General features: G+C 48.3%; 1 protein-coding gene across 1 annotated transcript; it reads right to left on the bottom strand.

The window, feature by feature from the left end:
- Positions 1–1,231: 1,231 nt before the first annotated feature.
- LOC124699121 (zinc finger protein ZAT8-like) lies at positions 1,232–1,811 on the bottom strand. The gene has a single exon (XM_047231478.1). The coding sequence runs from the start codon at positions 1,736–1,738 to the stop codon at positions 1,232–1,234; it is 507 nt and encodes a 168-aa protein (XP_047087434.1). The 5' UTR covers positions 1,739–1,811.
- Positions 1,812–13,995: the final 12,184 nt, after the last annotated feature.

Below are 13,995 nucleotides of genomic sequence, written 5' to 3'. Positions count from 1 at the left end.
CTTCTATACCTGAGCTTCTATTCTGGGCCTTAAGCAACGCGCGGGGGCTGCTCATGCCTACAAACACCCCTAGTTGGGCTGCATTAGTTATGGCACATTAAAAACATGTGAGATTTTTCTGTTTCTTTTTTTCCTGCTCTCCTTTTCTTTTACCTTATGTTTCCTATGTTTTATATTTTTATAATAAATTTGAACAAAGTTATAAAGTTTTCATTTACTTGAAAAATAGTTAATTTATTGGTTACCACTTTCTCACATCTATCACACACTTTCAAGTCTAAACTCTTCAATTTAATTAGTCTGTAGGTTTCTAGGTTAGTAGTGTTAAGCAAAGAAATCAACCTTGAATCTTTGGTCCAAGTCTAAACATGTAGCTCATTTTAAAAAAATTCAAAATCCACAGTTTAAACTATCAAAAATAATCTGAAAACAAATATAGATGTCGACAATGTTGTGTTCTACCATTGTTTGAAATTTTAACTCAGAATACCTTATATACGGGGTTGTATAAATCTGACATCTATAGTAGCCAACAGTGCAGAATTTTAAAACCTCAAAATATGTCAGATTTTGTCATTTTTGTGCGTACTAGGATATAATGTATTGCGAGTTCAATTTTTGCACGTAAGTAGGTCACAATATTTTTTTTCGAGGGTGAGTAGGTCACAATATGATCTACATCAAGAATTGTTTTCAGAATTTTTGAAACCTTTAAATATAATTTTAAAATTTCTAATAAAAAGAGCTATATGTAGCTCAAGCTGCCAAAAAATTAGATTTCTTTTACGGTTTTTCGCCCGACGTTGCATCAACTTGATGGCATACAGAGAAGTTTTGAGTGTTAGATTCGTGAACGGGGTCGTCCAATATCTTTTTAGAACTGACGAGTGACAAACTTTAAAACTTGAGTTGTAGAGTATATGGAGAAATTAAGCATTGAATTGCTTGATTTGTTAAGAATATGTCCAAAACTCCAAGCAATTTATGCATGTACCTGCCGGTACGAAACGTAGTCCCAAAGGGACCCGTTTCACTTCATCACTAGCTGTACATGACACATATACACGTAATTTCCATTTACAATAGATCACTACCCATTTACGATATACACGTAGTATAAGATAATGAGATCTCTAAAGGTAGTAATGCGTGCGCATGCATGCATGCAAGTGCATTCCTCAAGCGTAGAGCAATGCACTTCAATCCCAAGCTTGTTATATTAATCTCTCCCTCATATAAACTGGATTAAAGTAGGCCACGCGTCGTCGTCATCACGCTCAGAAGACAAGCCGGACGATGGCGACGACGACAATGTCTCTGTGGTCGCCTCCGTCCATGTCGCGGCGGTGCCGGCGCCCACGGATAGCGGCCTGTGGCGGCGCATGTGCCCGCCGAGCGCCTGCCCCGTGGGGAAGGTCTGGCCGCACGTGCCACATCGGTGCTGCACTGGCCCCCTCGCTTTGCCGGGGCGAGCACCGAGTAGGAGGTCTAGGCCATGGGCGCGCACCCGCGGCCGCTTGTGGCTGGTCCGGTGGCCGCCCAGCGCCTGGAAGGTGGCGAACCGGCGGCCGCACGTCCGGCACTCGAACGCGCCGCCGTGTTGGGCCTGCAGCTGCACCCGCTTGTTCTTGCTGCACTTGGTGATCACCCTGCTCGCCGCTGCCCGCGACGACAGTGTCAGCAGCAGCTGAATCAGCTTCACCGGCGGCGACCGTGTATTACTTCTCAACATGTCCATTGCTACTAGCTAGCTCGGTTAACGTCTACAAGTCGATCTGAACACACGTACGTACTTCTAATGTATCAATGGAATGTTCTGGACTTCTGGTGTGAAGCTAAGTAGTAGTATATATATAGCCGCGAGCCTTGCACTTGCACACGCTGCCATGCTGAGTTATACGTACTAATGCGCGTAGAGCTAGCTAGCAGGATCTGATTCCGAACTGATCTGCAGCTACTGCTAAGCAAGCTTAGACATTGGGCGGACCGGCGGAGTCAAGTCAAGCTCTGGATCATCGATGCGATTCTTGTCTGGTGCTAGGACGTGCATATGACGACAGGAGGCTGCATCACATTAATTGGTGTGTGCAAGTGTCGTTCGTGTTGGGTCGAGTTATATTCGTGCCAGAAGTTTCTGCGAAGCTGCGAGCTTGGTAGACTGGTAGTGAGTGACAACGGCTCGATATGATAGCGGAATCGTGCGCGTAGGAATAATGACGTGTTCTTAAGTTCGTCGCATGTGGATGCACGTTGTAGCTGCAAATGGAAACACTTGAGCGTGTCAATCTACCATATTTCCCTTGTTTCTTGGCCTCCGGCCAGGGAATAGCTATTCTCTGGTAGGTAGTTTGTTAACATGTGGAAGACCGGGACTTTGCACCCAAAGGCTAGTATAGTACCGCCAATGACCTAGCTAAAGACTTGGATTAATCCTGAAATTTGTTAGAGCAAGTCAATGTAAAAAACTGCGAGCTTCTAGGTCATGCTGCCACCTTCTAAGCCCTTGTTTGGTACTAGAGCTTTTGTGACAATTAGTCGGAATAATCCTCACCAAATCTTAAATCCTCACTTGTTTGGTACTAGAGCTTTTGTGACGATTAGTCGGAATAATCCTCACCAAATCTTAAATCCTCACTTGTGTTGCTAAAAGCATGTTTGATCCTCGTGTATTGGCCTACTGTAATCCCCGTTTCTTTCCCATTTTTTTCCTACTATATTTCCCTAATTCCAAATATAATACCGTTACCTAGTGGATTGAGTATTGGGGTCTTATATGGATTGAATAAAGGTAGGGGTTTCATCCAATCCATGTGGGGATTATACCCGCTAGTTCTAAAAAAACACTCTAGTATCAAACAAGGTCTAAGGAGGAAATAACCAGTCAAGTTCATCAAATCATTCAATATTCGCATGCGTGTGGTATGCGTAAGGTGGAGTGGAGTGTGAGAGGTTTCTAGCTAGTGTCTTAGTCACGATTTATGGAAGAAGGACAATACTCGGGCCTTTGTATGAATGCACACAACCATTTTATTGCGAAGTGTTCAGCAAAATGCGGTGCCTTGTCGTGTATCTAAAATTGCACGGTCTATAGCGATTTTGTGAGTAAAATTGAATGGTAAGGGAAATACTCACGCCTCGGTATGAATGCACACAACCATTTTATTGCCAAGTCTTCAACAAAAGTACTGCTTTGTCGTGTATCTCAAAAAACACACTTGTACATGGATCGATATGTTTGTGAGTAAAACTGACTGGTTTGCTCTTCAAGTGTGTATATGAAACTTATTAATGAGAACCATGCTGCAATATGTGAGGTTAAAAGTTGTGCATGCCTAACTCTTAGCGAGAAGCCAACATACCCATTTTTCCAATAAAACATAATGTGTCAATATTAAGAAGATATCAAGGTGCAACTGGCCTCTGCAACATCGAGGACACACACACATTTGCGATCTAGGACGGATGGCTGCTCACAGAAGTCTCCTCCAAAGTTCAAGGTAAGCATGAGTTATCCCATGAGGTTGGTGATGAGCTTGCGGCTCGATGTGCAGATATGCTCTAGGGAGAGCATGAGGTTGGCGCTCTTATCGCATTGGATGGGTTTTGTGCTCTTGGAGGACAATGGTTTCTCACATAGACATGATGTGCTTGTTCCGTTAGTGGTCCGATGGTTGGGCAAGTTCGCACGGGTAACATAAAATTATTCTCACACCAATTGGTGAAGATTTGGAGTTTGATGCTGATTTTTCGGTGGCATTCCATCGTTAGTATCTATAGTTCCTTGTTCAACACGGTGTGATCATTTTGATCATTCTATCATCATATCACCGTAGAATGGATTGGGGGTGTGTGGTGAATTTCCTTGTTTAGGAGGCACTGATTTTGCTAATTTTGAAAGTGATCTCTAAAACTTGCAACAACTAAGAAAGGAAGCTACAAATAACTTTAAAATCTTACGCATGCAAACTTTGAAACCTACCAATCCTAGTGCATGGTTACATGGTTAGATGGCAATTAATAGATAGTGTAGAAAGGGATGCAACTCACAATGTATTGATTGTGTGCATATGGCGTTACATATATAGGCCACGTCCTCGACTATACAAGGAAGGAGGCGGGCCCAATAATCAATACAAAGATATGTATCGCTATAGATAACTACAGAAGATACACATCCGGATATACAAGGATATGTATCTCAACACCCCCCGCAGTCGAAGTGTCGCCTGGTCGAACGCATAGACTGGACCGGAACTCCTCAAATGATGCCGTAGGGAGACCCTTGGTCATGATATCCGCAAATTGTTGGGAGGTGGGCACATGAAGTACTCGAATGTGTCCAAGGGCCACCTGTTCCCGAACAAAGTGGATGTCCAGCTCAATATGCTTGGTGCGGCGATGGTGGACCGGGTTGGCGGAGAGGTAGACGGCGGAGACATTGTCGCAATAGACCACGGTGGCTTTGGCAACGGGACATGAGAGCTCAACGAGGAGTTTCCGCAGCCAAGAGACCTCGGCAACCGCGTTAGCAACAGCCCGGTACTCCGCTTCGGCGCTAGAGCGAGAGACCTGGGTTGTCGCTTAGACGACCAGGAGATGAGCGAAGGTCCGAAGTAGACGCAGTAGCCAGACGTGGAGCGACGCGTGTCGGGGCAGCCTGCCCAATCGGCGTCCGAGTAGGCGACGATGTCCGTGGCGGTGGAGGCGTGGAGGGAGAGGCCGAAGTCCATGGTGCCACGAATGTAGCGGAGGATCCGCTTGACCGCAGAACTGCATGCTCTAACCAATGCAACCAAAAGACCGATCTGATGGAAGAGATTAGGCAATGCATTTATACTTCAACACTCCCCCTCACGTGTGGCTCCCTCAGGCCTAAACGTGGACCGAAAGTGGGCTGCAATATTTTTATTTTATATTGCACCAGCCGTGTCTTGAACTCAAGACCTCTTGGCTCTGATACCATGTAGAAAGGGATGTAACTCACAATGTATTGATTGGGTGCATATGGCGTTACATATATAGGCCACGTCCTCGACTATACAAGGAAGGAGGCGGGCCCAATAATCAATACAAAGATATGTATCGCTATAGATAACTACAGAAGATACACATCCGGATGTTTCACAGGTTGGAAATCAGCCTAAGAATTCATGGCATAGACCAGACACACGAGTGATCAAACTTAATGTGGATGGTGCTATTAACAACACAGAAAGCGTGGCTGGAAGTGGCGGTGTAGCCAGAGACGGTGAAGGGATTTTCAGAGGCGCTTGGTGTAAACCTTACCCTGGGATCGTCGATCCGTTGACGGCGGAAGCTCTGGCTCTACGTGATGGCGTGGTTTTTGCTCAAGCTCGCAACTTCCGACAGGTTCTTTTTGAAACTGACTGTTCGGAGCTTGTGAGGCTTTGGGATTCTAGGAGGATGAATAAGCCAGTAATTTCTCCTATCCTTGAAGAAGTTAGTATCTTAAGTTTAGGTTTTGAGAGTTTTTCTATTAGTTTTGCTAGGCGTTCGTCCAACACTTCAGCTCATTCTTGTGCACGTTATGCATGCATAAACAATATGGCTGGGAATTGGGTCGACGTTAGTCCAGTTTTTCTTCAGAACAGCCTTCGTGCTGATTGTAACGTTTGTGCACTGAGTTAATAAAGCTGCAGTGTTTCTCCAAAAAAAAAAGATACACATCCGGATATATAAGGATATGTATCTCAGCAGATAGGTCGTGTTATAGTTCTGTCGCCCGCCTAGCTATTTTTCGTTAAAAGACAATGATGCTCGAGTGTATTCTTGAAAGCTGAAGGCTAGTTTTCTTTTAAGGAAGGTAGTATTTCTCGGCCTTTGTGTTCTCTCTACGATGCATACACCTATTACTTTATTTAAGCGAGGGAAAACCAACAAAAGCAAAACAACCTATGCAACATACATGGAGTGGCCAAAACGCCGAATACAATAACCAAAAAATTCAGAACCAAAAAACCTGCATCAAACGCCTTCAGAGCATCTCAAACAGTAACCGAAAAATTCAGAACCGAAAAACCTGTATTCAGTCTCCCGAAAACGTGGCTTAGACGATTTTGCAGCTGGCGCAGAACAGAACCCGTAAAACACGAACTGAAAAAACGCAATTGAAATCTCGCGGGAGAATTCATCGATGAACATATATAGATGGTAGTTTGATGCTCCGATTGAGCATCAAAATTTACATAATATATACTACAAACCTAAATTAGATACTAGCCCTAACCGCGTGAGCTGATTCCGACCAAAATGAGGCCCCATGGCCTCTGCGGGCGGCGGTGCCGGTGGTGGCAGAGCTTGAGCGTCGAGGAAGAGGACGGAGTCGATGCGGAGGACGGTGACGAGCTCCTACTCGGAGTCAAGCTCGACGCGCGCCGCCTCGTACTCCCGCACTTGGCGGACGATGTCGGCCTCCTTCTGGCGGAAGCGAGCGCGGGCCTCCGCCTCCGTGGTCGCCACCACCTGCGCGATCACGGCGTCCTCCTCGTCGGAGCCGTGGACGTAGTCTCCCGTGAAGAATGTAGGCTCCCACGCGACGACGAGCTCCTCCTCCTCGGAGTTGTCGTAGACGGGCGGGCGCGGTGGGCGGCTCGAACCACCGGAGGATGAGCCCTCGCCGCCATTGTTGCCGTACTTGGCGAGATTTCCTGGGGGCGTGAGCCCCCAGTTCATCCACCGGCGGGCGTTGCGCTTGCGCGCGCCCTCCGACCGGTTGAACTTGCTCCGTTCCGCCTACGTGCGGACCACGGGGGCCGCAACGGCGAGTCCCGGCCGCCCAATCCTGCGCCGCCCCGTGTAGAGCTACCACGCGAGGCCATGGCGTCGCGGAGCTGGGGCAAAGCGTCGCTTCTGCGCGCTGGATTCCTCGCCGGAGAGGTGACTGGTGGTGGCGGAGCGGGTGGCAGCGGCAGAGGGGAGTAGGGTTTGGAAACCGAACTCCCCTCCGCGGCCCGTTTTAATATGGGGCGGCTGTCGAGTTTCTCGGGCCCCCAAACTCTGTTTACGGGTCAGGCCACGAGTTTAGCTCCGTTCTGGGCCTATTTCGACATGAAACCATAAACTCGCCGAAATTTTTCGGTTCCGGCTCGTTTTTCAGTAACCGTTGGAGTTGCTCTGAGATGGTACACACAAACCTAGCTTGAAAGTCCAGGACAAGGATTTTCACCGTGGGTGCAAGAGCAAAACAAGTAAGTCCATAGCATGAGCTCCAAGATATTTCGGCATCCCGATCCATTATCGGAGGCTGATGTTGGCCGAATGGAAAATAGTCGAGGAAAGACTCCAGAAACGCCTGAGTAGTTGGAAAGGAAAATTATTATCCCTTGGAGGAAGATTAGTTCTCATTAATTCAGTACTTACAAATATGGTACTGTATATGATTTCTTTCTTCCAGTTTCCCAAAGGAGTCTTACATAGATTGGATTATTTCCGGTCGAGATTCTTTTGGCAAGGGGATAATGAGAAGAAAAAATATCGGTTGACCAAATGGAGTGTCGTTTGCCGTCGAAAAGATCAAGGTGGACTAGGAGTCCATGATCTTGAAGTTAAAAACCGAGCTTTGCTAGGAAAATGGCTGGCCACGTTATTAACTGAGGATGGCCGATGGCAACAACTTTTGCGGAGGAAGTATGTGGGTTCAAAAGCTATATCTCAGGTTATATGGAAACCAGGAGATTCTCACTTTTGGGCTGGCATTATGGCAACGAAAAAATATTTTTTCCCGTTTGGTTCGTTCTCCATTAGGAATGGGTCCGAGATAAGGTTTTGGGAGGATTGTTGGTTATGTACAACCACTCTCCGAGAATAATATCCAGCTTTGTATAATATTGTTCGTCATAAGAGTGATACCTTACAGAAGGTATTGGAATCTTCTCCACCCTCTTTGACGTTCGTGCGAGACCTCATTGGCCCAAGATTAACTTCATGGAATGAATTGCTACAAAGGTTAGCTTCAGTCCATTTAGTTCAGGGGGATGATGAATTTCGCTGGAATCTCACCAAGAATGGTAAATTCACGGTCAGTTCCATGTACAAGGCCTTAATTACACCCAGTCAACCGCTAGTTAATAATAAATCCATCTGGAAGATGAAGATACCTTTGAAAACAAAGGTCTTTGCATGGTATCTTCGTCGAGGTGTGATCCTTACTAAGGATAACCTTGCCAAACGCAATTGGCAACTGCACGAAATGTGTTTTCTGTCAAGAACAAGAGACAATAAAACACCTTTTCTTCAGTTGTCGAGTTGCTAGGTCTATATGGTCAATCATTCAGATAGGTTCTACCTTATATCGTCCTAGAAGCATTGCAAATATTTTTGGCAATTGGCTTAATGGGGTGGATGCTAGGTATAAAATACTTATCAGGGTGGGAGCGATAGCTGTTATATGGTCGCTTTGGCTATGTAGAAATGACAAGGTTTTTAATGACAAAAATTGTTCTCTTTTGCAGGTTGTATACCGCGTTACAGCTTTGCTCCGTTCATGGTCGCCACTCCAACGATTGGAGGATCGCGACCTCTTTACGGAGGTGTCTACACGATTGGAGAACACGGCGAAGGACTTTATTTCCCAACATGGATGGCAGCATCTTAGGAGGCTTGAGGCACATGTACCTTAGCCGTCGGGATTTTCACCTACTTTTTTTGTACCTTCTAGGAGTATATCTTTGAACTTGTGGACCTATAAACAGCTGTGTGCATCTTGTTATGCAGAGACTGGGTGTAATGCTTAAAATCGTTTAAGTAATAAAGCGCCCTTTATCGAAAAATGAGCTCCAAGATATGGCCTTCGATAATTAGATGAGGCAAATTCATTTCATATTGAGAGATAAACCTAGATGTCTGGCAAGCGTTCGGCGAGGGTACATATTTTGTTTTGTCATGGAGGTCTACTCAGATCACTAGTGGTTAGTGGACACGACTTTTACCCTGGCTCGAGACCCTTTTTTTTTTTTTTTTTTTTGACATGCTGGCTCGAGACCCTTGTGTGCGTATTAACAGTAGGACCGGCTTTGATTGGTACTAATAGTATAGTTGAACGCTTTGAGTTAGCTGGAACCTCAATGAGTGCATAACGACGAAACTAGGCGGATCGTCCTAGATCTATCCGACTTACGTTGGCTTGAAGGCTTGTGTTTTGACTGCGGAGAACTTGAATCTTATTGTGGGGTCTTGGACTATAGTGTCATCCATTTGTAGTCATACATAGGCGGGGTCCTTATATCTCTTGACTTGGCTTTCTCTTGGACATACGTGTAGAATGTCCTTATAATTTGGATCATATTGTGAGCATGTTTCTTACAATAGTTGGAAATGGTACTTAGAATTTTCAAAAGTTCAAAAAAATTCGTACACGTGCTCTCTATATTTCTCTGCGGAGTTTTGGTCAAGAAGTTCAAATGTAGGCTACAGAAAAAAAAATATAAATTTCTAGCTGTAAAAAGGAAAAAAACAACTCATTTTTAAACTTGTAATTTATCCATTTTTGCACGCACTAGTAGAAAACAGGGCTTTCGTCCAGCAAACCTAGGAGCTTTAGTCCCGGTTTAAATAGGAACCGGGACTAATGGGTCGTATCAGTACCGGTTCAACCTAGAAAGCCTTTAGTCCTAGTTCGTTTGGAACCTTTAGTCCCGGTTGGTATTACCAACCGGAACTAAAGGGGCGGCGGTAGCTGGGACAAAAGTCTTTAGTCCCGGCTGTTATCACCAAGCGGGACTAAAGGCATTCTAGGTTTGTTGGCTTCCCACTGTTATCACCAGATTTTGGCCAAATCAGGAGATGGGCCGTAAGTGAGATGGGCTTGAAGAATATACATGGAAGAAATACATGAATCGGTCTTGTGTACCAAGTTTGGGCTAGATTGCCCGTGTATCTGTACCATAGTAGGATACGTGTCGGTTAGAAGTTAGAGTTTAACCCGTGCACGGTTAGGTGCACGCCTGAATTAGAAAGTCCCCGGACTATAAATATGTATCTAGGGTTTATGAAATAAACAACAATCAACGTTCACCACAAACCAATCTCGGCGCATCGCCAACTCCCCCGTCTCGAGGGTTTCTTCCGGGTAAGCACCATGCTGCCTAGATCGCATCTTGCGATCTAGACAGCACACGTTTATTCGTCGTTCATGCATTGCTCGTCATCGAAGCCTTTTTGATGGCGAGCAACGTAGTTATCATAGATGTTTTAGGGTTAGCATTGTTCTTCGTATCATATGCTATCGTCGTGCAACCCTTAGGCATCTAGCCGCCCTTACGCCTATCACGGGTGTAAGGGCGGCGCCCGCTTGATCATTGTTTAGTAGATCCGATCCGTTATGATTGCTCCTTGTTCTTCAAGGATTAGTTTAATATCTGCATTGTTAGGCCTTACAAACGGGTCGAAGGATCCGAGTGGCGCGTAGGGTGTAGTTTGCTAGCCCTAGACGAGGATGTTCCGAGGATCAACTTCGCGTTGGTTTTTAGGCCTTGTCTAGGGTCGGTTTACGATCACCGTGCGTGGCCGCCGAGCTCGATCACGAGTAGGATGTTCCGATTGTGCGGTGAAAACCCCAGATCGTAGTAGGTCGCTTTAGCTTTATCTTGATCAAGCAGGACCACCATTTGATCGTACACCTCGTACGTATCATGGGTGGATCGGCTCTTTGAGCCGATTCACAGGACAACCTGAGAGCCGATCGAGGCTTGTATTTAACGTTTACGTGTATGCCATGCAGGAAACTAAGCGAGGCATCATCCAACACCTTCCGACCAGGTATAGGTCAGGTGGCACGCCCTTGCATCGGCATCGGACGTGCGTGCGAGGAGGCTTTGCGGGCCGTCGCTCGGAGGGACCGGGGCCAGCCCGCGAGTCCCGGGAGATTCCCGGCTCTACGGTGTTGCCCGTCGCTGCCGGCCGGTGGGTTTCGATCGCAACACATTCGGCACGCCGGTGGGACAATCTTCGACATCCACCGCATCGCCATCTACATCTGAGATGGCGGAAGGCACTCCGGTCAAGTACGAGGATCCGGCCGAGGAGCTCAAGAAGAAGCATGACGAGATCAAAGCGGTCCTCGAAGCCGACCTCATCGGCTCTTTTCACGGAACCCGCTCACATGGCATCGGGTGGAAGGGGTTCTCACTGAAGGCGCGCTCGATGGAGTGGACCTGTCCTCCCGTCGGAAGAACGCACCCGGTGTCGCTGCGTCGGAGATCAACTTCATGGTGGCTCATTCGCTGCACCGCCACTACGAGAGCACGGTGAACACTTTGGAGCGTGTCGCTGCGCGCGTGATCCAGGAAATCATGAGCCATCGGTATTCTCCGTCGGGACCAGCTGCGGGGACTTACCAAGGAGAGATGCCACTCCGGTCCCGTCCGCCGCTGCCGTTCACGTTGGCAGCACCAGAAGTGCCGAATTCATCGGCATACGTCGTCTACAAGATTGGTGGTGACCCTAGTGACTACCAATTCTTACATGAGGCGCCCAAGGAGATCCCCACGGATACACGTGCGCATACGTGCCAGAGCTGCGATGACTCGGGCACCCTCGAACCAGAGCTGCAACGGCGGGGACTTACGGAACGGCGGGAGGAACGTCGGGAACAGATCCGAGAAGCGAACGTGGCTAGCTAAGTACGCCACTCCGACAAACCTCCGGAGCTCAGCTCCCGTAGTTGGCTCGAGTTGGAAAAGCAAGCATGGCTGGCTAAGTATGCCACCCGGCGAACCTTCGGAGTTCGACGCCTACGGCCATCACCGCGGATCAGATTTGTACAGTTCTGAAAGACCGGTTCGGCATGATGCCGAAAAGGAGGACAATCTGCTATTCCAAGCCGTACCCCAACGAGTACGAATTGATCCCGCTACCACCCAAATATCGGCTCCACGACTTCACAAAGTTTAATGGATCGGATGGTTCCAGCTCCATCGAGCATGTGAGCCGATATTTGGCGCAGCTGGGCACTATCTCGGCATCGAGCCGAGCTGCGTGTGAGGTTCTTCGCACGGTCCCTCACAGGATCGGCTTTCGGGTGGTACACATCGCTGCCACCAAACTCAATCCGGACTTGAAGCGGTTGGAAGAGCGGTTCCACGTGCGGTATCACTCGAAGGCTTCCGAGGCTGGCATTGCCGATCTAGCACAAGTACGACGAAGCGCGGGGAAACGGTGGCGAGAATACGTCCGGCGCTTCGGGACCGTTAGGAACCGATGCTATTCGGTTCATGTAAGTGAAAAAAGCGATCGAGTTGGCGGTGGTGGGTCTCTCATCATCGATCAAGGACGTGGCCTCCCAAGCGAGACTACCCTTCATCGGCGCACATGGTGCGAAGGCGTCGGCGTATGAACGGCGCCACCCGGATGTTTACCGGGATAAATTCAAGCGTGCGGTGGTCCTGGTTGAGGCGGATGAAGATGAAGGTGCTGCGGGAGATCAAGAGGTAGCGAGTGGCTGAATGGACTCGGGGGGCAAGCCCCGTGTCTTGTAAATGGGTTAAGCCACAAGGTCCTCCAAAAGGGTTTGACTTCGACGTGACCAAAGCTGAGCATATTTTCGACCTCTTACTCAAGGAGAAGCAGCTAAAGTTACCCGAAGGCCACAAGATCCCCACGGTGCAAGAGCTGAACGGAAAGCCATACTGCAAATGGCATAACACATTCACCCACGCCACCAACGACTGCAGGGTGTGGCGTCAACAGGTCCAAATGGCGATAGAACAAGGGCGGCTAATTTTCAGCCAGTACGCCATGAAGGTCGACACACATCCCTTCCCCGCCGTTAACATGGTGGAGTATACTTAGCATGGAGGGTGCCAGCCAGATTTCTCGTGCAATATCAACATGGTAGGACCTGGGCACCACTGCGGTAAGGACGGAGATGAGGGCAGCTGCTCTCATAGCAAGGACACCGAGGAAGCCGCTCCACGCGATCGGCTCCGCCACGATGGCAAGCGCTACATCACAGAGGGAGAAGTGAGGAACGTAAGATATCAGCGACCTCTCTCTGATCACCTCATCAACAAGTATGTGGGTCGATACGACCAACGCCGACAATACAATGACGATGATGAAAAAGATCGTCTGGCTAGGGACGACAGGAGACGTCGTCGGCATGATCGCGACGAGGAGCGATATGAGCGCCACGCCAAGGAAAAGTCGAGAGAGCAAGACGACGAGGGTAGGCACTGGGACTGCCCCTTCTTCGGTACACTGCTGGGATTCGAGGAATGAGCCGATTGCCTACAATCGGCAGCGCCGAAATGTAAACAAAAGAGGAAGGATGCGAGCTAACGTGTCCGTGTTCAAACGTCTAGGGCCTCTCCCGCCTCGGAACAAGCATGCTGAGTCCGCTCGGGTGGAAGATCTCGAGGAACTAGAGGACGATGATGAAGAAGAAGAGAAGTATCATCGGCCAAGGTGGTGCCTCGATGGGCTCGGCCGTTCCCAAAAACGAAGGGTTCAGCGTCTACGTGGGTTGGAGGAAGGCTGAAGGTTATACCTGCACACGTTGAGGAAGGCGCGGCCTGATCCGGCCGCTAAAATTCAGCGAACCCTGGACGAAGAAGGTCGGCCACAAAGGAAAGAGTGGTGCCCCGAGACAAAGAAAGCCGATGATGAGACATCGGCTGGCACAAGCTATGGTCTTCATCCTTCCAACGGAGTTTAGCGCTCCGAGATTAGACGAAGCACCTGTGGCACAACTTGATTGCGGCCCACGGCCGGTCATCTTTGAGAAGCCACGAGAGAGAAGCTACGGGCATCCGAAGGCCCTGTACTTGCGAGGTTACATCAATGGGCAGCCTGTCAACAAGATGTTGCTTGGACACCGGAGCGGCGAGTTAACATTATGCCATACTCCATGCTACGTCGGTTGGGACGCTCCGGCTCGGATCTGATCAAGACCAATGTGACAACGAGCGATTTCAACGGCCAAGCATCGACGCACAAGGTGTTCGAACGTGGATCGACCGTAGGAAGGAAAGCTGTCCC

This window comes from Lolium rigidum, chromosome 3 (genome assembly GCF_022539505.1).
Source record: "Lolium rigidum isolate FL_2022 chromosome 3, APGP_CSIRO_Lrig_0.1, whole genome shotgun sequence".
NCBI classification, from domain to species: domain Eukaryota; kingdom Viridiplantae; phylum Streptophyta; class Magnoliopsida; order Poales; family Poaceae; genus Lolium; species Lolium rigidum.
Note: the sequence above shows the minus strand (reverse complement) of the source record. Positions and strands in the feature narration are given on the sequence as shown.

Excerpts from the sequence above, each read along its gene's own strand:
- LOC124699121 (XM_047231478.1), bottom strand. The coding sequence starts at position 1,738 with ATGGACATGTTGAGAAGTAATACACGGTCGCCGCCGGTGAAGCTGATT.